The 27163-nt window shown below is 43.2% G+C and overlaps 1 protein-coding gene across 1 annotated transcript in view; it reads left to right on the forward strand.

Annotated features, from left to right (window-relative positions):
* Positions 1-27163, forward strand: part of ADAMTS19 (ADAM metallopeptidase with thrombospondin type 1 motif 19) — a 279664-nt gene that overhangs the window by 43682 nt on the left and 208819 nt on the right. The window contains exon 3 of the mRNA XM_073344873.1: positions 12061-12226. Within this exon, the coding sequence (XP_073200974.1) occupies positions 12061-12226 (166 nt within the window). The remainder of the gene's footprint in view (positions 1-12060; positions 12227-27163) is intronic.

The following is a 27163-nucleotide window of genomic DNA, read 5'->3' on the forward strand; positions in this document are numbered from 1 at the left end:
GGTCCTATGTGTAGCTGGTTTCTTTCAATGCAAGTGTGGGTAGTATAATAAAGCTTTGGGCAAAATCGTGGACTTTTTACTCCTCATCCAGGTGTAACTCCCAGTAACTTCAGCAAGGAAAGTAGGGTTTGACTAAGTTAAGTCTTGTTGAATTAATTCTAACTGGCATTAATTAATACACACACACACACACATATGTATATGCATACACACGTGTGTGTATATATAAATTTAGTTTTAAACTAAAGTTTTACGCTTTAGAGTAGTTGGAAGTAGCAGGTCATAGTATATATTTATATCTATCTAATCTATCTATCTATATTTCAGCTTTTTACAGGTCAAGGGAAAATAGATAATTGGCAAGTATACATTTTGACAAATGTGTGGGTTTGTAAGTCTGCAGTTATGTTTGCCCTTCTGACCACAGTTGAGGAGATGCAAATGACCACCGTAGTTTTAAGAAGGTAATTTTAAAGGACATAATCTCAAAATTCCGTAAGCAAGGAAATTGAGTAAAGGCTGCTGCTGGGGAGGTCTGAGGCCAGCTGTGGCACCAGCTGCCGGGGCCACTGGAGAAGCTGCTGCTCTGGGCGTCCTGGGGACTGCAGCTCGGGCAGTCCCCAGGGCCAGTCACACCTACCACTGCTCGGGCAGTCCTGGGGGCAGACGCACCAACAGCTGCTTGGGCGGTCCCTGGGGCCAGCTGCCCAGGACTGTCCGAGCAGTGGCTGGTATAGCTGTCCCCAGGATCACCTGAGCAGCTGGCCCTGGAGCCAGCTGCTTGGGCAGCTCTGGGGTCAGCCACACTGGCTGCTGCAGACGTCATGGAAGTCGTGGAAAATCATGGAATCCGTGACTTCCGTGAGCTCTGTGATGGGCACGAAGCTCTACTAATAAGTTGTTCTGACATCCTGAAAGAGCAAGGAGAACTCTTGATCTAAGATTTCGGTGGGATTTGGGTTGGTGTCTTCAATTTTCCCAAATGCGTCTTGTACTACATAGATGTAAATGTCGAATTTGTAAAAAGAAATAATCACATGGGGCCTGATCTGAAGCCCATTTGAAGTCATGAGGAGCTTTTTCATTGTTTTCAATGGGCTTTAGATCAGGTTCTGGGTTTCCAGTTGCTAATTGTAGTGAATGAACATTTTATTTTAAAACAACACTGTGAATTTAGAAATCACACTTCTGTCTGAAATATTTTTACGAACTTTTTGTAACAAATATCACTGAAGATTGCAATAAATGAGGGAGATTAGAGATACATTTTCCTGTAGTTTTTGCAATGTTTTTAATTTGTGCATTTGGTACTTTGTGTGTGGTGAGTGCTCCCTTCCCCTGATAAGTCAGTTATTTCGTTTCCTTGCTTGTATGGGCTTTTCACTGAGCAACGGATGCGGGGAGCAGAACATTTAAAAAATAAGAAAAATTGATGGCAAACCCACATAAAACTGGCAGAAGGAATCAGGGACAAGTTTACTACCTGGAATTATTTTTACCTTATTTTTTGAAATTTACTGGTTTTCAGATTGACAGCATCCTTTTAAAATTAAAGATGGATGAACTATCAGGGGTTCCAACCTGGAAACTTGGCTGTTGTCCTGCTATGAGTTCTGTGTTAGCCTTCAGCAAGTAAAGTTGTGTTTACCAACTCTCTGTGTGCTGTCTCTTATACAGTAAACACAGTGAACAGTGAGCTTGACTTTAGCAAAGCTTTTGACACGGTCTCCCATAGTATTCTTGTCAGCAAGTTAAGGAAGTATGGGCTGGATGAATGCACTATAAGGTGGGTAGAAAGCTGGCTAAATTGTCGGGCTCAACGGGTAGTGATCAATGGCTCCATGTCTAGTTGGCAGCCGGTATCAAGTGGAGTGCCCCAAGGGTCGGTCCTGGGGCCGGTTTTATTCAATATCTTCATAAATGATCTGGAGGATGGTGTGGATTGCACTCTCAGCAAATTTGCGGATGATACTAAACTGGGAGGAGTGGTAGATACGCTGGAGGGGAGGGATAGGATACAGAAGGACCTAGACCAATTGGAAGATTGGGCCAAAAGGAATCTGATGAGGTTCAATAAGGATAAGTGCAGGGTCCTGCACTTAGGACGGAAGAACCCAATGCACAGCTACAGACTAGGGACCGAATGGCTAGGCAGCAGTTCTGCAGAAAAGGACCTAGGGGTGACAGTGGACGAGAAGCTGGATATGAGTCAGCAGTGTGCCCTTGTTGCCAAGAAGGCCAATGGCATTTTGGGATGTATAAGTAGGGGCATAGCGAGCAGATCGAGGGACGTGATCGTTCCCCTCTATTCGACATTGGTGAGGCCTCATCTGGAGTACTGTGTCCAGTTTTGGGCCCCACACTTCAAGAAGGATGTGGATAAATTGGAGAGAGTCCAGCGAAGGGCAACAAAAATGATTAGGGGACTGGAACACATGAGTTATGAGGAGAGGCTGAGGGAGCTGGGATTGTTTAGCCTGCAGAAGAGAAGAATGAGGGGGGATTTGATAGCTGCTTTCAACTACCTGAAAGGGGGTTCCAAAGAGGATGGCTCTAGACTGTTCTCAATGGTAGCAGATGACAGAACGAGGAGTAATGGTCTCAAGTTGCAGTGGGGGAGGTTTAGATTGGATATTAGGAAAAACTTTTTCACTAAGAGGGTGGTGAAACACTGGAATGCGTTACCTAGAGAGGTGGTAGAATCTCCTTCCTTAGAGGTTTTTAAGGTCAGGCTTGACAAAGCCCTGGCTGGGATGATTTAACTGGGAATTGGTCCTGCTTTGAGCAGGGGGTTGGACTAGATGACCTTCTGGGGTCCCTTCCAACCCTGATATTCTATGATTCTATGAACACAGCCACTCAGCTTATTGACAAAGGGCAAAACATTTACCATGCCTGCCAGTGTATTGGCAAAGCTTCTGAGGGACCAGTCCTCTCCTCCTGAATAAAATAAAGTGCACAAAATACAAGTACTGGATCATCTTTATGTAGTATTAGGTAGCAGTATATATACTGCATCCTGTTGGGCTTTGTTAGCTTTTCATTTTCAGGGGGATGTGACTTCTTACCCGCTGGTTGTGCCCATTTGAGCCCAATGTGGTTGGTGTATGTGGTCCATTCCCCCAGCTCTCCTCCAGCCCCATCCCCTGCTGCAGTTCTGCTCTCATCCTCAGACCTGCTCCCAGCCATGGCCCTGGCGTCAGCCTCTGGCTCCTGGCCTGGGCTCTGCTCCCAGCCACAGCCCCACTCCCTGTTGTGGACCCAACCTGGCCCCAGGTCCTAACAGTGGCTCCCGGGGATTGGGTGGACAGGTGCAAGGAGGGTGCAAAGTGAAAAGTTTGGGAACCACTGGTTAAGGCTAGAAAGGGTGTTTCTTTGGGTTGGTTTCCTACCACATCAACAAAATATGTCTGTGGGGGTAGCAATAATAATCATGGGTCTAAATGATGGAAAGGACAGAATATAAATTGATAGCAGGGTGGACAGTAAATTAAGAACTGCAAATACCAAGGGACAGTCTATTGTAGAGTATTCTTTGGAATCACATAGAAAAAGTAACTGTACTGCAGCATCCATTTTGACCTTTAATTGAATGTCTGAAAATTTTGGACAAAAATGAAGAGGCATTCTACATCCTAGTCCGTCAGTTCTGGCCATCCAGTGGGTGGCTTCAGTTATCGTGTTTCCATAGTGAATTAAATTTGCAGCAGCTCTTGGGGGATATGTAGGAGGCTGGCAACATTTTTGTCAATTGTGAGATCACTAGTAAAGATCTAACAACACTGACTCATTCCCAGAACTACAGATGTATGGACTTCTTGGAGTTCCAGTTTGGCCCATTGCTAAAGAACACTGTGGCCCGTAGCTAATGTACTGGAGTTGGCTGGAGTCTTTTTAAAGATAAGGTGCTGCTCGTGTCTGTAGCACATGTGGTGAAGGGACCATAAGACCAGTGAGTGTGTGGATATGTTAGTAGCTAGAAGTGCAGGGGAGTGGGAGGGGGGAAGAGAGGGGCTGGAGTATTTTCAATAAATGTTAAAGGGAAACTGCCTGTTTATAAACCCTTTTATTTTTAAATAAACAAGTGTCCTTATTTGTTTTGTTAATACTTTAATAATCTGCGTGGTATTTATTTACTCTTCGCTTAGTTTGGACAGTGAAAGAAAACTAGCTAGTTTCGCTTTTATTTCTAGTCAGATTTACTGTACCTCATGCTTCATACGGTGGGGTTCAGACAGTGTCGGCGTAGGGCTTCAAACTCTTGTATCGTTTTTTTTTATTTGCTGTCTTGAAAATAAGAATACAGAAATTCTCTGGGTGCCTGTTCCAGCTCTAGCTCAAGTCTCTGTCATGCGTACAGCAATGTTGCAAGTACTGAGCTGCTATTCCCTCCCATATAGTCACCCCCTCTTGCCATCATGGGATGTTGTGGCACTGGCATGCCAGTTCCTCTTCTCAGCTACTTGCAGGGTACCTCTACCCCACAAGTAAAAGTGTGATTGTAGCATGGGTAGGCATACTTGTGCTAGCTTTAATCTAGTTAGCACAGGTAACAACAGTAGTGAAGACATAATGGCATAGATCCTGGTGGAGACTAGCGGCCTGAGTCTGTCCATAGGGTCTCCAGTGGGTTTGTTCTGGGGAGGCTGGCCTGCACTGAAGCATATGCCACCACATCTTCACTACTATTATTAGCCATGTTAAGTAGTGTGGGTAGGCATACCTTACACCTTAATTTTTGGTGTAGATATACCCTCAGTGCTGTTACTGGTGGTGACCAGCCCATCTGGAGTCTCCAGGAGGAGAGAGCAAGGAGGAGGAAGAGGTGGCAGCCACATACCTCAGGGCCTTGCTGCTGGGACAGAATGGGGGAATGGAGGTTCAAGGGAGATCAAGCCCATATTCTCCATGTGAGACCCCCTTGATGTCCTGTCCCCCATTCTCTTCCCCACCACCTTTTTCCCCCTGGGATCATGTCTTTTCCTGGAGGTGATTCACAGGTCACTTTTCAGTTTCAGTTTGGGTCATTTTTTCTACCATGGCTACACCATGTAGAATTCACAGAATCATAGAATATCAGGGTTGGAAGGGACCTCAGGAGGTCATCCAGTCCAACCCCCTGCTCAACTAATTGTGTGCACTCACTGCTTACTGAAATGAGCCATGGTGCTGGTACGCCTCTTAGTGTTCTATATGCTTCTGTATTCTAGTGTTTCATTAATAGTTTGGGCTACATGAATATTGTCTCTTGAACATGTGAGTGTATGGCCTGAGTTCCCTTGCTTTGATAAAAGTAGGTAATGAAGATAAAATTTTGAGAGCCACTGCTACTGCTGTAGCATGATGCTGTAAAGTGTGGATTTGCTAAGATTACAGAGTAGTACAGACATTTTAAAAATCCGGGAAACATTCCACTCCATCTTTGAAAACTTTGTTTTTACAGAGTCTACATTTTTGGGCAGATTTTGAAAGGGTGCTTTTAACTCTGCATAATGTTCAAAATATTGCTCATCTGTTAAGGCAGTATATGTGTGGAATTAATACACACACACACACACACACACTGCATGATGTGCTTCTGTCATTGAAGAAAAAAATCAGATTGGGGTATGTGAAAAGCACTTGTCACACTGGCAAATGGAAAGGGAGAGGCAAACAATATTTCTCTTTAATTCAGAACACCAGAAAAAGCAATCTGCAGGTAGACAGAAAACTTTGAAGAAAAAACCACATAAATAGTGAAGCATTTAAATCTGGAAGCTCACTTAATCAATGACAGAGGTTACTGGATATCCTTTTCGAATCATGTCTTCAACCTTCAAAAATAAAGATACCTGATGAGAGAGGGTTATAGTATATAACAAGAATAGAGAATTAGTCCTTATAAAAACCATCAAAATATGTTAATAATGTATGTTTGTCCTGTTAAAAGCTCTTATTAGAGTTTAAGATATTTATTTTTATGTTCCAGTTAATGTTTTATTTGAATTCAATATATTAATTTAATCTTGAAACTAACAGATTAGTTTTTAATAATATTCGTTAACTTGCAGTACTCTTCTTTGGAGTGCTGTATTGAAATGTAAAAGAATAATTTCGTTTTTGCAATCAGACACAAAAAACAATAAATCATTCTAATATTCTGTGAGATTTTGTAAAGACCACAAAGTCTCAGATTACAAAACTGTTTAAAGTTAATCAGTGCTGGAGAAGAATTGGCTTTTGCGCTATACATTTTAATAAACCTTTCATTTTTAAATGTGTATATGGTGGTAATGTTTTGGGGGATACTGTTTAAAATAGACTTACTAATCTTTAAGGAAATGTTGGATTTACTGCCTGTTTGTATAAACTAGTGTAGGCTCAAATCACAGCCTGGGTTATGTGCTGGTGCAAGGGCATGAGGGGATGCAGTCCTACACTGGCTTCCTGCATCACCAGTAGCAGTGTGGGAAGGGACTTGGGTTGCCAATTTTGGTTGGATGTATTCAGTTTCATCACATGACATAATTTTTAATTAAAGATTAATCTTTAATTCCTGGAGACTCCAGGACAATACTGGAAAGTTGGAAACTGTAAGGGAATTAGGATCTGTAGAGCTCCTATGCATCCTCCCTCTGCAGATGGGCAGGAGAGTGTGTTGTTAGAATCAGAAGATGGCCATGTTATGTTCATTTTTTAATGTAATCAGGAATGGAATGTCTATGAAATATACATAGCAATGGTTGAATACCAGAGAGCAATTATTAAATGAGCGAGAGAGAAGGCATGATTCTTATTTTCATATAGCACTGGTAAATTTTGGGATGTGAATTCTGCTTCTGACATTTGGGGAAGATGACATTATTTATGACAAAGGAACAGATGCATCCATGTGCTAGTATGCTGGTGATGACATCAGTTAACAGCTGGGGAACAAATGTTATTTAATTCCATACCACATGTGTGCATAAATGCATCTTCTGCCCAAGCAGTGTGATTGGTATTATTTTAAAGCTTTTGAAATATAAATCACAAGAAAAGGGACTTTTGTGTATTTAGAGGTGTTTTTAAATGATGGAATATTTGGGGAGGGAGGCAGCTAATTCTCAGATGCATTTTGTTGTGCTATTTCAATCCAACAGGTTACTACACAGCCAAGATCCGCTAACACTGAAGTGTAGCTCAGTGATGCTCATCCTTGAGCAATTGGAGAATTACTTCCTCATTAAATGGGGTCATAGGAAGCCATAAAATAAGCCAGGCACAATGTCCTGAAATTGCATTATGATGCCTGTGTTGTGACATATCTGTATTTGTCTTCTTTTCTTTACCGCACCCCATGATTGCCTTCTCAGGGCAGATTACATCCTACACACCTGTCTCTGGGCTCTATTCTCCTTGCAGTTCCTCCCCGCCCAGTCCCACATACACTCCCTTGTTCACACTCCCTTATCTCCCAACCACATTCCCTTATTCACACTCTCTCTGATTGTGTGATGGGGTATTGCAAAGCTGGGAGGTTTATACAAATGGTAACTGAAAAGGTTACAAAGCTTGCAAGGAACAATAACTAAAGTTACAAAGTTTGCAAAAGGTTACAGAACTTAATGATCATAAGGGCCAGCTCTAGGTTTTTTGCTGCCCAAAGCAAAAAATTTGCCACCCCAAGTTCTGAGAGCGCAACTGCCCCAGCCAAAAAAAAAAAAAGGAGGCCGGAATGCCGCTCCCCTGGAATTGTGCTGCCCCAAGCACGTGCTTGCTTTGCTGGTGCCTAGAGCCAGTCCTGATGATCATACTAGCAATGACTGAAAAGTTACAAATCGTACAATCTCATTCTGCTGGACTGAGCGGAGGCTTTACATAACAATGTGTGCCTGTGGGTGTTCTTTTGTCCCTACTGTCCACTTCCTTTCTTGATTGTGATAGAAAGTCTGCTTGTGTTTTCTCTCTTCCCCTTTTCCCCCTCCAACGAGCTAAATCTGTGAGGATTGTATATGTATGTGATGGGTTCTGGTCACTAAATGCTCCTCAGGCTGCCTCATTTGTGTCTGAGTGCTCCTTTGACAGAACTTGGCCTGCTATGACTTTGAACAGAAACGGACAGAGTCTGAGCAAAAGACTTAGTCAGAGTTACATGTAGGATCTTAGAGCCACATGTAGATCAAGAACCACACTTCTATACAGGGACGTGTACTGGGTATAGCCAGTTGTCTCTTGTAATGTGAACAGGCACATTCTCCTCTCTTTATCTTAGTGCACTAACTGCAGTAGTAACTTCAAATATATCCAGGTATAAATGACAGGAGAATCAAGCCCCTCATCAAATAAAAAAAATGGAATATTCCATTGTTTTTAGGGAAATGAACTCTGGGTAGGGTTATTATAATGCACATTGCAACATGAAGATCGTCCGCTTTCAGGACTAGAGGTTTTACAAGTTTTTATTTTATGACAGTTATAAGACTACAAATTGGAATATGAGCATTTGCAATAGAAAACTTCCATTTTTGTTAGGTGCCTGCACCATGGAACATGCTAGACATACATCTACCTCTTAGAATGTGCACATTTTCTGCGCAGTTATGTTATGCATATCACCAAGGTATCCATGGACATTCAACAGATAAAACCATCAGGATTAGATATTACCTCCATTGCATTTGCATCCTTATTGTGCTTGAGAAGGAGCAATTAAGAGGTAGGAGTAGGTGTTTTACTACTTGTATTCATTAAAGACCAGATACCATCTTGCAAGCACTATGTATCAACACCCAATTGCTGGGTCAAACTTGAGGACTGTACTATGTTGATGCCTCACTACCAGGGCCATTGTCACATCTAGCCCCATTCCTCTGGGCATTGTATCACTGACTAATGATCTTTCTAGGGCAGAGTGATGTGCCAGAGTGAACTCTGCTAAAAGAAATCCCTATTTTCTTGCCATCAGAGGTTAGCTTGGAACTGAGATGGAAGGTTATTTTTTTACTCTGCTCCAGCTCCATGAGGTTCAAGGCAGTGGTGGGAGATGTTCTTCTCTCCCCTCCCAGTGAAACCAAAGAATGGAGATCTTGGTTACTGGGGGGTCGGGGGAGGAGGAAGGAGGGGATGTCTTCTCATCTCCTCCTCTGTGTGGTCAGGAGATGGAGGAATAGTAGACTGCCAGTCAGGCAGAGTAGCTGCTTCAGAAAGAAGAATTATGCTATTTTCAAGAGCAGCCAGAATGAACAGACTGAATATTTGGCTATCCAAATTCAGCTGGGAATTATCCAGCTGAATATGTATGGCTGATATTAATGCTCTTTGGTAAATTTTATATTCAATTTGCAATTCCCTGTTTGAGTGACTCAGGGGATTGGGAATAGTATTTATTCAGCACTAGGTTAACATTCCATCTAAGTAAGTAGTGGTCAACGCTAATGTGAAACGAATTGATGGTCTCAGTCAGTCCTCTAAGTACACAGGTCACCACATAACAAATGCCACCATTAAGTAGACATCTCAGCAAAGAGGCCACAGATTGAATGAGCATGAAGGATGAACTATTCTCTCATCTTTTGGGACAGTTCCTCCAGGTCAGGGTGTCAAGGTTCCTTCCCCACTCTGAATGCTAGGGTACAGATGTGGGGACCTGCATGAAAAACCTCCTAAGCTTATCTTTACCAGCTTAGGTCAAAACTTCCCCAAGGTACAAAATATTCCACCCTTTGTCCTTGGATTGGCCGCTACCACCACCAAACAAATACTGGTTACTGGGGAAGAGCTGTTTGGAAACATCTTTCCCCCCAAAATACTTCCCAAAACCTTGCACCCCACTTCCTGGACAAGGTTTGATAAAAAGCCTCACCAATTTGCCTAGGTGACTACAGACCCAGACCCTTGGATCTTAAGAACAATGAACAATCCTCCCAACACTTGCACCCCCCCCTTTCCTGGGGAACGTTGGATAAAAAGCCTCACCAATTTGCATAGGTGACCACAGACCCAGACCCTTGGATCTTAAGAACAATGAAAAAGCATTCAGTTTTCTTACAAGAAGACTTTTAATAGAGATAGAAGTAAATAGAAGTAAAGAAATCCCCCCTGTAACATCAGGATGGTAGATACCTTACAAGGTAATTAGATTCAAAACATAGAGAACCCCTCTAGGCAAAACCTTAAGTTATAAAAAGATAAACAGACAGAAATAGTTATTCTATTCAGCACAATTCTTTTCTCAGCCATTTAAAGAAATCATAAGCTAATGCATACCTAGCTAGATTACTTACTAAAAGTTCTAAGATTCCATTCCTGGTCTATCCCTGGCAAAGCAGCATATAGACAGACAGACACAGACCCTTTGTTTCTCTCCCTCCTCCCAGCTTTTGAAAGTATCTTGTCTCCTCATTGGTCATTTTGGTCAGGTGCCAGTGAGGTTACCTTTAGCTTCTTAACCCTTTACAGGTGAGAGGATTTTTTTCTCTGGCCAGGGGGGATTTTAAAGGGGTTTACCCTTCCCTTTATATTTATGACACAGGGTTAAGGCACATTGGCTGGGTGATGTGGAGAAGCTTGCACAGCTACTGTTCGTTCTGTACCAGTTCTGAGAAAAGAGATTCTATATCCAAGCCTGCTCAGCACCTTTCACAGACACTGCATTAAAAAAATAAATTTTAAATATTCAATACCTGAATCCGCAAATATTAGGAGAAAATTAGTCTGCTCTGCATATACTCCACCAGTTATTTAAAAACATAATTCTCAATATAAATAGACCAATTTTGGTGACTAGAAAAACATACAGGATGTATAAAAGCACCATTTGACAGTTGCACTGAAAGTATATTAAAGTATTTTGCTTACCTAAATACTTAATATTTAACAGACTCCGAATTAATATCAAGCAACCTGAAAATAAACAACAACAACAAAAAAATGGAAAAACAAAACAAAAAAACAAAAAAACAAAAACAACCAAATAAATCCAGCTATCTTAAGGGTACTATTGGATGTTAAGGATGAAATTACTGTGTCTATTCAGCATTGGTCCTCAGAAAACATTCAGTATAGCAGTTGAGGTGCAGCTAGTACACCTGATTGTGAAATTAAGTATCTCTGTTTTAGTATGATTATGCAGTTAAGTTGCCTATAAGAGAAAGAGTCCCTTTTTTTGTGTAAATGGGAACTACATGCATACATGGAGAAGAACTCTCCTTATTTGAGCTGGATATGCCATTTTGGTGTTTTTTTTTAGGAACAGTGTTTCATAGATTCATAGATTTTAAGTTCTCTGGAATTAGAAGTTACCTGCCAGTTTTGTTGATCGTATTTTATAGAGAAAAAAACTTTTTTTTTTCTACATGCTTTGTAATTCTGACATAAACTGGTATTTTTTTGGCCAATTGAACAGTTTTGAGTTGAACCATAGTAAGTAGTAGTTATAAGAACAACAGTTTTTACAGTATTTTGGTGACCTCAACCATGATCTTATGTCATTGTGGGCACATGGGTAAAAAAAAGGCTGTAACACAGATAGTGTTTCTCTGTTTTTAACCAGGCATACATTATTTTTGAAGAAAAATGTGTGTGTTTGTTTTTAATTAAAAAGTTAAAAATCTGTAAAAGGGGTCTTACGAATTTCATATCTGTTGCAGCTCTGTGCAGTTGCTAAAGATGCATCAGACTCCCTAAATTCAGCTTGTATCTGAACTATTTTATTAAAAATTGGTTATGAGAAAGTATGACAACAGGTGTGTTATAAAACTAGGGTATAGATTGTGTGGTACATGTTGTACATTTTTAAATGACCCCTGGGTCTCCCAAAGCAAGACTTTAACATTCCAGATCTTTCACTGTGCATCTGCTACTGGCATGTAGCCACCAACTCACACAGATTTAGTTGAAGTAAATGAAGTTTAGTGCACTGAGATGGAGGCTAATAAAATGGAAGGATAGTATTCTCGCTACTAGGATTCTTAAAATGAATTTTTTTTTAAATAAAAGGTTTTTTTGGGGGGAGGGGCAGGGTGTGTTTGTGTGTGTGTGCATATGTGGTTTCTTTAAATTACATACCTTATATGTCCCTCTTGTTTTCCTTTACAGATGGGCTTTATACAGATTAACGAGGACTTCATATTTATTGAGCCACTCAATCACACTTTGGCTGTGACAGGTCATGCACACAGGGTGTACAGACGAAAAAGGTCCATAGAGGAGAAAGTTACTGAAAAGCTAGCTCCTCACAACCATTACTGTGGTGTTGTTACAGGTAATATAACAATCTCACTGAATAGATTTAATGCAGAGGGCATATTTTTAAAGAGCACAGATAATAGTTTTTTAAAACATCATGTCTGATCATTCTTCTAGCTATAATTTTTGGTGGGCTGAGTTGTCAGAAAGTGGAACTATACATTCACTTATGGACATTGCATATTAAGTAAACTGTCATATTTTAATAACAAAAATATCAAAGTGGAAAACTTTGGCCATCTCTTAATTTGTATCCCATGTCTTGTCTCCCTGTATCATCTGGTTGGTCTCAGGTATTTACTTCATGCAATGGTTGGACTTCAAGAGGTTCTTCAGTTTTGAAACCTCACGGTTTGAGATTTGGTTTGCTTTGGGGAATATTGCTGGAACCACTTATCTTCTTAAAATGCAAACAGCATTTTAAGTGTCACAATTGTATCTATAACAATCTATAATTGTATCTTTTTTGTTTTTATGAATTAAGTTTATATGAATTTTGTGAAATACTCCAAACAGGTCCTCATTAGTGGATTTTGGGGTGGAAAAAAGTTGCATGATAATTTGGCACGCAGTGGTATGTTGTTAATATTTATTAGCAAAAAAGTCTTTTGTGAGAGATGACATTCTGTTGAACTTGTCTCTCCACCAACTCTACCTTCTACCAGTGGAAAAAAGCTGTGGGAGGCCGAAGTTTGACAGTTCTGTACCCAGACCTGTGGTGCTTTTAGGGTTATGAGAAACTTGAGTTTGTTCAGGAAAGAAACAAAAAACCAGTGGGATTTTTTACATTTATCATTCTCCCACCCTGCCCCCTGAACATCTGTGCCACTTTGAAGTATTAACATGAACAGAGCATATACCTGAAAGATTTTTCATCCTGGAAAAATTAGACTCTAATTTAAACACGTGAATGAAAACTTAATTCTAAAAAGTTAAAAGGGAAATGATTAAGTATCCCAAGACTCTTATTGTGCTTAGGAACGAATAAGTAAACTGTATATTACTTCCCCCTGTAATTGCTCTGTCTGTGTTTGTTTATCTGTACCAGTAAGAAGTGTTCACTGAAAGTAGAAACTTCTTCTTTGAGGAGTGTCCTTGTTGGTGCTCCACTTTAGGTGTCTTGGCACCCTGTGCTTGTCATCGGAGATATGTAGTAGGAGTGCCCCTGTTGGCCGCGCACATGTGGCAGCCATCTCGCACCGCTTCAAGCGGCTACTTAGTGTGCGCAGCCAATTGTCCCTCAGTTTCTTCTCTTCTGTCTTTGACTTGAGTCGGAGTGACAGCAGTCCCCCTGTCTATTTCATAAATTGCTTATATTCCCATCTTTATTTATCCTTCTTGTTGGTTTTCTTCCCTTTCCCCTTCTTATTTACCCACTAAAAACAAAAAAAAACCAAAGCAAAACTTTGTTTTGTTTGTCCCCCTCCCTCCACGAGTGGGTCTCCGCCGATGGTAACTGAACTATGGCCGTTTTCTATTGCCCTGAACCTCCTCAGGCATGCCTAGTTCCCCCGGCTTTAAACGTTGCCTGACCTGCTGGCTATCAATTCCTGTATCGGATGGTCATGCTCAGTGCATCGGCTGTCTTGGGGAAACCCATGTACCACAGAAGTGTTTCCACTGCAGGAAACTATTTGCCAGGACACTGAAAGCCAGGGACTTCCAACTAAAATTATTAATGATGGAGAAATCCCTCAGGCCAGCTTCTAACCCAGAGTCCAGGACTCCTCCTGGGCAATGGTCTCCAGCAGCAGTTTCAGACAAGGGGCTCTACCCAAACCGTGTCTAAGGACCTAAGAAGGCAACTAAACATTGGTTGCAGTCATCACCCCCTAAAAAGAAGCAGTCTCCTGATGAGAAATCTGCCCTGGTACCGACAGCCTCGGACTGAGAAGCACTGGGAACATCCAGTACTGAGACATCCCGAGGAGCCAAGGCACTGATGTGGCCAGGCTCTCACTCAGTTGCATGAGCCAGAGCTAAGCTCCCTAACTCGGCACCAACAGTGCCAAAGAACACCTCAGCACCGGCTAGTGTAATGGCACCACCTGCTGCATATACACAGCCTAACAAGACCGCAGCACCATCGGAGCTTACTACGTTGCCATCCATGGCACCAAGCTTCCTGGTATCACAACCCTTCATCAGACAGACGGACCTGGCTATCTCCTCCACTCCTCCGTTCAGCATTGATGGTACCCCAGTCAGGCCAGGACTGAGCTGAATAGGCACTCTATTAGATCTGCACCCCCACTATTCAGTGATGAGGACAAAGAGGATGACTCAAGCCTTTACACCCCTCATCATTCCTTCCCGAAACCAGGACCTTCTCACCAACAACCACCTATGGAAGGGTACAGCTGGCAGACACTACCATGGATGCCTCCGCCTATCATTATGCCACGCAATTGGCCATACTGGGACCCATGTGCAATCTACAGGGCCCAGACTCTTAAACCTTCCAACCCACCAGCACCAAGGACTACCCAGGCCCCTTCAACCATGGGCTCACCATCATCACAAGCCCAAGAGGGAGAGGAACTCTAAGAGGTCCCTGAAGGCGATACACTGCCACCCACCCATTTTTTGTCCTCATCCCTGGACAATTATGTGGACAATTATGGACTATTATGCCACTGCTGCCCACTACAGGTGGCAATTTTAAATCCTTTCAGCACTTATTCAAAAGAGTGGCAGAATCCCTGGACATCTCTTTAGCAGAGCTGCCAGAGACCCAGAACAAACTCACTGACATCTTGCAGGCATCTCTGTCAGCAAAGATATCTCTGCCCATTAACTCAGCCATTGTCCCACCATCCTGTAAAGGCTCAGACAGAAAATACTATGCACCAGCGAAAGGAGCTGAATTCCTGTTCACTCATCTGGTCTGAATTCACTGGTCATAGAGGTGGTGCACCAAAGGGGAAAACAACCCCAGTCAAAAACCACACCTTATGACTGGAAAAGGCTTGACCTCTTTGGCTGCAAATCTTACTCCTCAATCTCATTACAATTTTATATAGCAAATTACTCAGCTCTTTCAGCAAAATATACCTACAACTTGTTCAACAAAATGAAATCCTTTATTGATCAACTGCCAGAGGAAGCAAAGGAACAATACAAAGCTAATGTTAGGGAGAGTTCTTAATCACCAGAACAGCACTGAAGGCCTCTCTCGACTCTGCCAACATGGCAGTCTGATCCATAGCCATGTCCGTTGTCATGCATCGAGCATCATGGCTCCACCTCTCTGGATTCCCTAGGGAAGTACAAGTACAAGTTGTGGACCTGCCCTTTGGGTGCCAAAAACTATTTGATGAGAGCAAAGATGCATCTCTTCATACCTTAAAGGACTCATGAACAACCTTGAAGACCTTGGGTATTTACATTCCCCCAAACAAGAAAAAACAGGGCTGATTTTATACCCAAAGATTCCATCCCGCCCTTTACTCCCAACCCCAGATCAATATGATATGATAATATGATCAATGCCGCAAGCAAAAACAAGTGAGGCGCAGGCAGAACCAGAATCAACCTGCCACGTCTCAATCTTCAACATCCTGTCAATCATTTTGAACTACTGGTTGTGAGCTCAAGACCTCTATCTTCTCCCATGCTGGATTATCAGATGACCTCCAGTCTCTTTGGAGACTGCCTGTTACCACACTACCCAGTCTGGAACAACATCACCACAGACAAATGGATGCTGCAAATTGTCCAGAAGGGTTACTCTATCCATTTATTTCTACTCCCCCTACCCATCCACCTTGCCTGTCCCTCTTCAGGGACCCCTCTCACAAGACCCAGTTGCAGCAGGAAATAAACCATTTCCTGCAACTAGGAGCCATGGAAATAGTACCACTCCAACACGGTTTTATTCCCATTATTTTCTCACACAGAAAAAGAATGGTAAATGGAGACCCAGGCAAGCTTATGCAAACTCATCAAGTTTGTAAGGATGCAGTGTTTCAAAATGATAACCCTAAGAACCATAATTCTGTCATTAGAGAAAGGAGATTGGCTCTTGGGAGCTTCATGCTGACTCTTTGGGGTAGAGAAGAAACCAAAGGATGGTTGGGTGCGCACGCTAAGTAGCTGCTCAGAGTGGCATGAGATGATTGCCACACGTGCACAGCGAACCACGGCAATGCAACTACAAATCTCTGATTACAAGCGCAGGACGCCAAGACATTGAAAGTGAACACCCACAGGAACAATCATCTTGAAGAACTTCAGCTACTGCACAAGGTGAGTAACCTTCTCTTTTGCTCTTGCAGCCTATTGCTTCTGCCCTTTAATCAGTGCTAAGTGTGTGGGGTCTGGGGAGGGGAGAAGAATGGCTGGGCCTAAATGATTCAAGAAACAAACTCTTGCAAAAGGGTATGATAGGATATGTTTATTACTAGTGATCCTTCCACTATCTCTGACCCTGGACAAGATACCCTAGCAGGGAAAAATCAAGTTTAGTTTATTCTAACCATCTGAAGCACGAGGTTCTGTGCTAGTGCAAATGTCCAGCCATGTGGCTCAAATTGCATGATCAGGCACTTACAGTGTATCAGTTTCAGTAATGATGTGCACCACCAGACTGGAAAACTCGGTCAGTTTCAGCTGTCTTTATAATTCATGTGTGTTGAAGTCATAGAAAAGCTTTTCAGCAGCAATTATGTGCAATATGTTAGAAAACTCCTAAATTGGACAGGTTAACAAAACATAAATTGTGGATTTTACAAATATTACCAGAGGCTTCTGTAATATTCCCTTGTTTGTGCATTGCTGCTTTGATCAATCTTTATCTGTTCACCACTCGGAAGAATTATTTTTTTCAGTACACTGCAGCAATCTAGACCTTCCTTTTCTAGCAGGGTGCCTGCCTTCTGAAGCACTTTGGTATGGCAGTCTTGAGCTTTAGTGGTCGATACTTTTATTGGTGGTTGATCACAAAGGTTGGCTAGCTATCATAGAATCATAGAAATGTAGGGCTGGAGGGGACCATAAGAGGTCATCTAGTTCATCCCCCTTGTGCTGAGGCAGGACCAAGTATACCAACACCATGACACCATGAGAGGTATTTGAGCAGTCTGTTCTTAAAAACCTCCAATGATGGGGATTCAACAACCTCCCTTGGTAACTATTTCAGTGCTTTACTATCCTTTATAGTTAGAAAGCTTTCCCTAATATCTAACCTAAATCTCCCTCACTACAGATTAAGCGGATTACTTCTTGTCTTACCTTCAGTGGACATAAAGAATAGTTGATCAGAGTCCTCTTCTAACAGTCCTTAACATATTTGAATGCTGTTATGTCTCTCCTTGATCTTCTTTTCTCAAGACGAAACATGCCCAGTTTTCTAAACCTTTTATCATTTTTGTTGCTCTCCTTTGGACTCTCTCCAGTTTGTCCACAACTTTCTTAAAGTCTGGTGCCCAAAACTGGAGACAATACTCCAACTGAGGCCTCACCAGTGCTGAGTAGAGTGAAACAATTACCTCCTGTGTCTTGCATATGTTAATACACCCCGGAATGGTATTAGCCTTTTTCGCAACAGCACCACATTAGACTCGTAGACTATAAGGTCATAAAGGACCATCATGATCACTTAGTCTGACCTCCTGCACATTGCAGGCCAAAGAATCTCACCCACCCACTCCTATAATAGACCTCTAACCTCTGGCTGGGTTGGTGAAGTTCTCAATCATGATTTAAAGAATTCTAGTTACAGAGAATTCACCATTTACACTGGTTTAAACCACCAACTGACTCATGCCCCATGCTGCAGAGGAAGGCGAACCCCCCCCGCCACAGGGTCTCTGCCTATCTGACCTAGGGGGAAATTTCTTCCCAACCCCAAATATGGCGATCAGTTAGACCCTGAGCATGTGGGCAAGACCCACCAGCCAGATACCTGGAAAGAATTCTCTGTAGTAACTCAGAGCCCTCCCCATCTAGTGTCCCATCACAGTCTGTTGCAAATATTTGCTAACATTTGCAGATCGGCTACATGCCATTGTAGGCAGTCTCATCATGATATCCCCTCCTTAAAATTATCAAGAGGAGTTAGGGTTTTTGCCCCCACTGATCCCCTTGGAAATCTGGTCCAGAACTTCATCCTCTGATGGTTAGAAATCTTTGTCTAATTTCAAGCCAAAACTTGTTGATGGCCACTTTATATCCATTTGTTCTTGTGTTCACTTAACTTAAGTAACTCCTCTCCCTCCCTGGTATTTATTCTTCTGATATATTTATAGAGAGCATTCATATCTCCCCTCAGCCTTCTTTTGGTAAGGCTAACCAAGCCAAGCTCTTTGAGTCTCCTCTGATAAGGTACGTTTTCCATTCCTCAGATCATCCTTGTAGCCCTTCTCTGCACCTGTTCCAGTTTGAATTAATTTTTCTTAAACATGGGAGACCAGAATTGCACAAAGTATTCCAGATGAAGTCTCACTGGTGTCTTGTATAATAGCATAAACGCTTCCCCTGTCTCTATGGGAAATACCTCGCCTGATGCATGCTAGAACTGCATTACCGTTTTTCACAGCTGCATCACTTTGGCGGCTTTTAGTCCATCCTGTGATCAACCAATTCACCGATTTTTGGTTCATGTTCAATTTGTGATCCATATAACCTCCTGATCCTTTTCTTCAGCACTACCAGCTAGCCAGTTTTCCCCATTTTGTAGCTGTGTATTTGTTTTTTGTTTCCTAAATGTAGTTCTTTGCACTTGTCTTTGTTCATTTCAGACCAATTCTCTAATTTGTTAAGGTCACTTTGAATTGTAATCATGTCCTTCAAAGTGCTTGCAATCTCTCCCAGCTTTGAGTCATCTGCAAAGCATACACTCTACTTCATCATCCAAGGCATTAATGAAAATATTGTATAGTACTGGACCTGAGACAGACCCCTATAGTACCCCATTAGATATAGGTCCTCCCAATTGACAGACAGCTACTGATAACCAGTTGTATACCCATCTTATAGTAATTTCATCTAGACCACATTTTTCCAGTTTGTTTATGAGACTCTTATGTGAGACTGTGTCAGAAGCATTACTAAAATAAAGATATAACATATCAACTGCTTCTTCCCATCCACTTGGCTAGTATCCCAGTCAAAGAAGGAAATAAGAATGATTTGCCATGATTTGTTCTTGACAAATCCATGTTGGCTATTATATATAGGATGCTATTATCCTTTAGATGCTTACAAATTGATTGTAATTTTTCCAGTATCTTTCTAGGTATCAAAATTAGACTGACTGGTCTATAACTCCTTAGGTTCTTCTTTTCCCCCTCTTTAAAGATCATGCCTCAATGATCTCACCAATGGTGTACTAAAAGCCATTAGAGGGAACACATATCTGTGCTGAATGTGTTGAGGATCATTAAGGCTAATAGCTGTGCATACAGAACTGGAAAAGACAATCAAATAAGGTATTATTTGTTGTCTATTCCTGTTGGAATGGGTTGAAGGATGATGCACAGTGAAACAGTTTTTTGGGGGGGTTTGGGGGAGGGACAAAGAACCTGTAAGCAAAAAGTCATGTCCTGGCACACACAGATTTCCTGTGTGTGCATAGATCTGCCTGCCTCTTTTATTGGAGACGTGTTTGTGTGTGGGGACTTGACTAGATGATGCATTGTTGCATGCCAGCTGGAGTCTAAACTCTAGTCCACGCAGCATTTTGTGTACTAACTGTCCTTGTGGACTCTGCTGGGATGCACTAACAGGTCCCAAATGTGTGTTGATGTGGTACTATTTCTGACTATATCAGTGCACACTAGGAACTTTAAATGAGTGCCAGCAGGGTCCACATGGACAGTTAGTGTGCAACACGCTGGTGTGCACAAAATTTACACCCCAGCTGGTAAGTACTAATGCAATGTGTAGACAAGCCTTGTGCATTTTATTTATGGGTGTGTGTCAGGCACAAATACCTAGACATAGACACAGACCTCACATCCCACTCCTTTCTCAGCAAATGGCCCACAAGAAGGACCAGAGATGGACTGAGAGTCCGTTAGGCTGAGAAAGAGAGTGAGACACTTGGTAATAAGCAAAGTTCTAGGGTAATTTAACTGATATTTCATATAACTAATTCTTCAGCCTTTCTAGTTTTTGTGGTTTTTACATTTCTGGTTAATGTTTTTATTTTCTCTTTTTTTTCTAGTCTATGCCAAATGCACTTTTCTTGTAGGGAATTTGATACGTTGACTGCTTATGTGGGGAAAGTATTATTGGGCACCATGGATAGAGGAAAGAGGCCTTTGTCCTTAAGGAAGGTAGAAGTAGTATGTAGTAACAGCTTGGGAACTCAATCAAGGCTGAAAGGAATAGCAATCCCTCCTTAAATGGTGCTCCTGAGAGGCTGGGTTGGGGCATGAGGGCTGCTGAATGGCTGAAGTTTCCTAGGCATGGTTACAGGAACCAACAGTGAGTGATTCTGAGCAATTTATTCATCTTTCATGTTTTCTATAGCTATAGAAAAGAAGCCGATGTTGTACAGTGCCATCTTTAAAAAGAACGAGGCATACTTGTGGCACCTTAGAGACTAACAAATTTATTTGAGCATAAGCTTCCGTGGGCTAAAACCCACTTCATCGGATGCATGCAGTGGAAAATACAGTAGGAAGATAGATAGATATATACACACAGAGAACATTAAATAAATGGGTGTTTTAGTTGATAGCTGCCATTTGTAGTTGAGAATCAAACAACGGATAAACTATGTTGCTGGAAACTTCACTGGAATCAATCAGTCCTTCTAGGATATAGGTGGATGGACTAGATGACTCACTAGAGGTCTCTTCTAACTGAAATGAGTTTAACCAATTTATTTGAGCATGAGCTTTCGTGAGCTACAGCTCACTTCATCGGATGCATACCGTGGAAACTGCAGAAGACATTATATACACACAGAGACCATGAAACAATACCTCCTCCCACCCCACTGTCCTGCTGGTAATAGCTTATCTAAAGTGATCATCAAGTTGGGCCATTTCCAGCACAAATCCAGGTTTTCTCACCCTCCGCGCCCCCCCCAAACTCACTGTCCTGCTGGTAATAGCCCATCCAAAGTGACCACTCTCTTCACAATGTGTATGATAATCAAGGTGGGCCATTTCCTGCACAAATCCAGGTTCTCTCACTCCCTCACCCCCCTCCAAAAACCACACACACAAACTCACTCTCCTGCAGGTTTTTGGAGGGGGGAGAGGGAGTGAGAGAACCTGGATTTGTGCAGGAAATGGCCCACCTTGATTATCATACACATTGTGAAGAGAGTGGTCACTTCGGATGGGCTATCACCAGCAGGAGAGTGAGTTTGTGTGGGGGGGTGAGAAAACCTGGATTTGTGCTGGAAATGGCCCAACTTGATGATCACTTTAGATAAGCTATTACCAGCAGGACAGTGGGGTGGGTGGAGGTATTGTTTCATGGTCTCTGTGTATATAATGTCTTCTGCAGTTTCCACGGTATGCATCTGATGAAGTGAGCTGTAGCTCACGAAAGCTCATGCTCAAATAAATTGGTTATTCTCTAAGGTGCCACAAGTACTCCTTTTCTTTTTGCAAATACAGACTAACACGGCTGTTACTCTGAAACCTGAAATGAGTTTGTTATTTAGATTTAGGGCTATAACCTTGTCTTTCAGCATTAAAAGCTTGCATTGTAAATCATAGTTCTTTTTCGAGAGATGTCCCTGTGGGTGCTTCACTCCAGGTGTTGATACGTCCATGTGCCTTTGCTCAAAGATTTTTTACAGCAGTTCTTGCACTGGTTGCACATGTGCAGAGCTTGCTCCCCGGCTCTGAGTGTACCTTAATAGTACGCATGCACGACCAGTCTCCTCACTTCCTTCTCTACCATCCCTGGCCTGAGATGGAGCTCAGCAGAATCGTTAGAGAATTTCTTCTCTCCCTTGTTCAACTTTTTTCCCTCTTGGTTTAGCTTACCAATAATAGTTAGGTACCCTTTTTTCCCTTCTCTTCTCTTCAATTTTAAACCCCCTCCCCACACACACACACCTTTTTTGTTTCTGTCAGCGCAGCCACTTCCGACATACCTGGCTCTCCCAGTTTTAAGCGCTGCTCTAACTGTAATGATGCCATCCCTCTTTCAGATGGCCATTCTAAAAATACTAAATGTTTGGGGGTGTCCCACCTCCCCCAAAAATGTGCCCACTGCAGCAAGTCGAAATCCAGGGCATGCAAAGACAGGGAGCTAAAACTACTCCTGCCGCAAAAATCTCTTGGACCAGGCTCAGACCCGGGCTCTTACTCTGCTGTACACCGCAGCTCCCCTGCTTCAAAGAGACAAAAGAAAACCTGAAAAAACCATCAGTCTCTCTCACACAGAAAGGCTTTTTGCAGGGACAAGCCTTCTCCGGGTATTGCTTCCCTCCCCGCGCTCCCCTGGCTGAGTACCTTTGATGTGCCTGGCTCCTCTGGCGCCACGCAAAACCCACCTGTGGCTGCGGCGATTGCACTAACCTCCAGTGCCAAGGCTTCAGGCTTTCAGTTGCCTGCCTCTCACACGGCACCATTTGGCACCGCAGTGGAAGCGGTGCCAATGCATACCAGCTTGCCTGACCCCCTGGAGGCTCCTCTCACTCTCCTGGCACCATCAGCCTTTGAGCTAGCCGGCAGTGACAGAACGCTAGGGACACCAGTGCAGAGAAATCCCTCCTCAAAACAAATTCCTCTCGCTCAGCCCTCCCCTCACAGAGGCACTGCGGCACCGCAATTCACACACTCAAGGGACCTCCTGGTGTCACCTATCTTGCAATCACTGCTACTTAACACTTACTTCTCTCCGGACACTCAGGCAAGGTCCGCACAGCTTTCCTCCAGTGATGAGGAATCTGGGCAGCAGGGAGAATGTTCACCTTATCAGATCTCCCATCCACAGACCCCAGTCAAGAGTGGTCATAGAAAACTGCCTCGTCCTACTCCGAGGGTCCTGCCCCATGGTGTGTGAACCCCTAGATGGCACCACCCATGCCCTTCCCACCACAGTGGCAGTATTGGGCTCCATTATACTCAGGGCCACACTCATTATAGTAGCCAGGCGTGAGACCTGCTCGATACCACCAGCTGACGACTCTGCCACTGACTCCAGACACCAGGCTGTCACAACCGCAAGAGCAAGCACAGCCTGCCTCTAACCCGGTAGAACCAGTTGTTCCGCCTGATGAAGCATTGTTTCCTCCTCCCCGACATTTTCGGATGACTTCTCAAAATTTCAAGACCTGTTTGAAAGAGTTGCCAATGAGTTATGACTTAACCTGGAGGAAGTCCCTGAACAGCAGCATGAGCTAACTGAAATTCTGCAGCCACCTTCTTCTTCTAGAATTGCATTACCTATCAACACAGCCCTTTTAGAACCTGCCAAGGCCATTTGGCAAACCCCGGCTGCAAGCCTGCCTACCTGTAAGAGAGCGGATCGAAAGTACTTTATTCCTTCCAATGGCTCGGAATTCCTTTTTACTCACCCAGCACCAAACTCGCTGGTAGTAGACACTGTTAATCAAAAGAACAAACATCAGTTTCCCCGCTCCACTCCTTCCAACAAGGACAGTAAGTGATTAGATCTACTCGGATGTAAGGTATACACTTCTTTCACGTTGCAGTTTCGCATTGCTAATTACACAGCCATTCTAGCAAAGTACAACCACAAAAATTACAATAAATTCATGGACTTCGTTGTTTCTTTTCTTCTGGAATGTGATCAATAATCTACAGCCATAGTTTCTGAGGGACAAATCATCTTCCACACTGCTCTTCAAGCTGCCCTTGATGTGGCCAATACTGCAGCATGGTCCACTGCCACAGCACTCGTGATGTGCCGAGGGTCATGGCTCTCGTCCTCTTCCTTTCCCCAGGAGGTCCAGAGTACCATTAAGGATTTCCCCTTGCACGGTGACAAACTATTTGCCTCCACCACAAATGACGTACTCCTCTCCATGAAGGACTCCAGGGCAACTCTCTGGTCTCTAGGAATTCAAACCCCTTCAACCAGAAGGCGACAATATAGATACCAGCCTTACCAGCGACCATGCTACCCCACATACACCCAGCAATTCCATAGATCTCACGAGCAACAGCAACAACAGAGACCCAGATACCAATGCCACCATCCCACTTCCTCGCCAGGGTCTCAACCCCCTCTGACCAATAAGTAAATTTGAAGCCTTGGTTGAGGGTATAGAAAACAATATTCCCACTTCAGCGCTTACACTGCCTGCTCCTATTTTTGGTCAGCACCTAAGCCCATTCTCCCATCAATAGCAAAATATTACCACCAACAACTAGGCTTTAGAGGTCGTCACTGTTGGCTATTCTATTCCTTTCCTCTCCCCGCCTTCCACCCCCCCCATCCTTCTTCAGGGACCCCTCTCACGAGCAACTGCTCCTCCAAGAAGTACATCTCCTTCAATTGGGGGCAGTGGAAATTGTGCCCGAACAACACAGAGGGAAAAGTTTCTATTCCCATTACTTCTTAACAGAAAAGAAAACTGGGGGATGGTGACCGATCCTTGACCTCAGGTGGCTAAATAAGTTTATCAAAAAGCAAAAGTGCAAAATGGTGACCCTCACCACCATAATCCTAGTGCTGGAGCAGGGAGATTGGTTTTCAGCCCTCAATCTACAGGACACCTATTTTCATGTGACTATACATTCGGCCCACAGATGTTTTCTTCATTTTACCCTCGGTTCGACACATTTTCAATACAGTGTGTAGTCCTTTGGCTTATCTACCGCCCCCCGAGTTTTCTCCAAACTCCTAACCGTGGTTACTGCCCACCCTCAGGAAACGGGGTTATAATATTTCTTTACCTCAACAATTGTCTCCTCAAAGCCTCAACACTCGACGAAGCTCTTTGATCTATTCAGCTTTCCATTGCTTGCTTACTTTCCCTTGGCCAACAAATAAAAACAAACCCACCTTATCTCCTGCCCAACAACTGGAGTTCATAGGAGCGCACCTCGATTCCCAAACGGGAATAGCGTCTCTCCCGCTCAATCATTTCAACACCATAAAACTGATTACAAAACTTCACAACAGTCCCCAGGTCACTGCACGAGACTGCCTGCAACTATTAGGCCACATGGCCTTGTGTACTTTAATGGTCAAAAATGCATGCCTATACATGAGGTGCTTTCAAGCTTGGTTGACCCCGGTTTACAGACCAAATGTACATGCTCTAAACAAGCCTCTATCCATACCCTTCAGAGTCAAAGACTCCCTCCAATGGTGGACAGTTCCCTCCAACCTCTGCTCAGGAGTTCCTTTTCTCCAGGACTCCCCATCACTCATAATGACTACCGATGCATCCCACATGTCCCACCACACAGCCCAGGGGCTATGGTCTTCCAGCGAAGCCTCCCTACACATAAATGTCCTAGAACTGTGAGCCATACGCAATGCATGCCGTCACTTCCTCCTATTCATTCAGAACCAACATGTTAGGATAATGACAGACAACATCGCATGCATGTTCTATGTCAAGAGGCAGGGAGCGGCTTGATCTCACTTGCTTTGCAGAGAAGCCGTGAAGCTCTGGAATTGGTGCCTCACAAACAACATCCGGATATCAGCTGCCTATCTTCCCGGGGCCCTGAATACCACCGCGGACGAACTAAGCAGACATTTTCCCTGGGATCACGAATGGGAGATAAACGACAGGATCATATGCAATATATTCTGGTTTGGGGCTATCCAACCCTGGACCTCTTCACGACTGCGAAGAACAAGAAATGTCCCAAATTTTGCTCCAGAGCTGGATTGGGCAAACATTCCCTAGGAGATGCGTTCCTGATCTCATGGGCGCAACACTTAATGTATGCTTTCCCCGCAATACCAATTCTCCACAGAGTTCTGACAAAGATACGAACAGATTGTGCCATGGTAATTCTGATTGCCCTGTCATGGCCCAGACAACCATAGTATCTGTTCCATACCAGAATGTCAATTCACCCTCCAATTTCATTGCCTCTCACTCCAAATCTCCTATCGCAGCAACATGGTTGATTTCTTCACCTCAACCTGTCCATGCTTCACCTCAAAGCTTGGTTCCTACGTGGTTTTCCCAAAACGAATTTGCATGCTCTGAGGAGGTTCAAAGTGTGCTCCTACATAGCAGAACACAATCTACTCACGTCACGTATCTCCGAAAGTGGAAGTGATTCACACAATGGTGCTCAACGAAACAACTTCCTCCTACTTCTGCACCTCTTCTGCCCATACTTGACTATCTATTAGACCTTAAGCAATGTGGTCTTTCTTTTCCCTCCATCAAAGTCCACTTAGCTGCTATTACAACTTTTCATGACAAGATCAACGATACCTCTGTTTTTGCTCATCCAATCACCAAGCATTTTCTCAAAGGACTCCAAACCCTATACCTGGACATTAAACCTCCTGACCATCGGTGGGACCTTCACTTCATATTATCCTGCTTAACTCAACAACCATTTGAGCCCCTAGCAACTTGCTCCCTCTTACACTTCTCTATGAAAACAGCATTCTTGGTGGCAATCATCTCCGCCAGGTATGCAGGAGAAATAGCAGCTCTGATGGCGAACCCACCATACACACTATTTTTTAAGGACAAGGTTACCCTCTGACGACAACCTAAATTTCTTCCAAAGGTGCATTCATCATTCCACATCAGTGAGTCAATACACCTTCTTTCCTAAACCACATGCAAACTCTTTTGAATACACAATGCATACATTAGATGTACGCAGGGCTTTGTCCTTCTATTTGGATATAACCAAGCCCTTTAGGAACTCTTCTAAACTGTCTCCATTGTGGAGCGCTCCAAAGGGACACCTATTTCTACCTAGAGACTTTCAAACTGGATTTCTGACTGTGTACGACTGTGCTATCAGATAAAGAAAGTTAGGCCTCCAGCCGACATCAGAACTCACTCTACTAGATCTGTGGCTAC

The sequence above is a fragment of the Lepidochelys kempii genome, chromosome 5 (assembly GCF_965140265.1).
Source record: "Lepidochelys kempii isolate rLepKem1 chromosome 5, rLepKem1.hap2, whole genome shotgun sequence".
Classification (NCBI taxonomy): Eukaryota; Metazoa; Chordata; order Testudines; family Cheloniidae; genus Lepidochelys; species Lepidochelys kempii.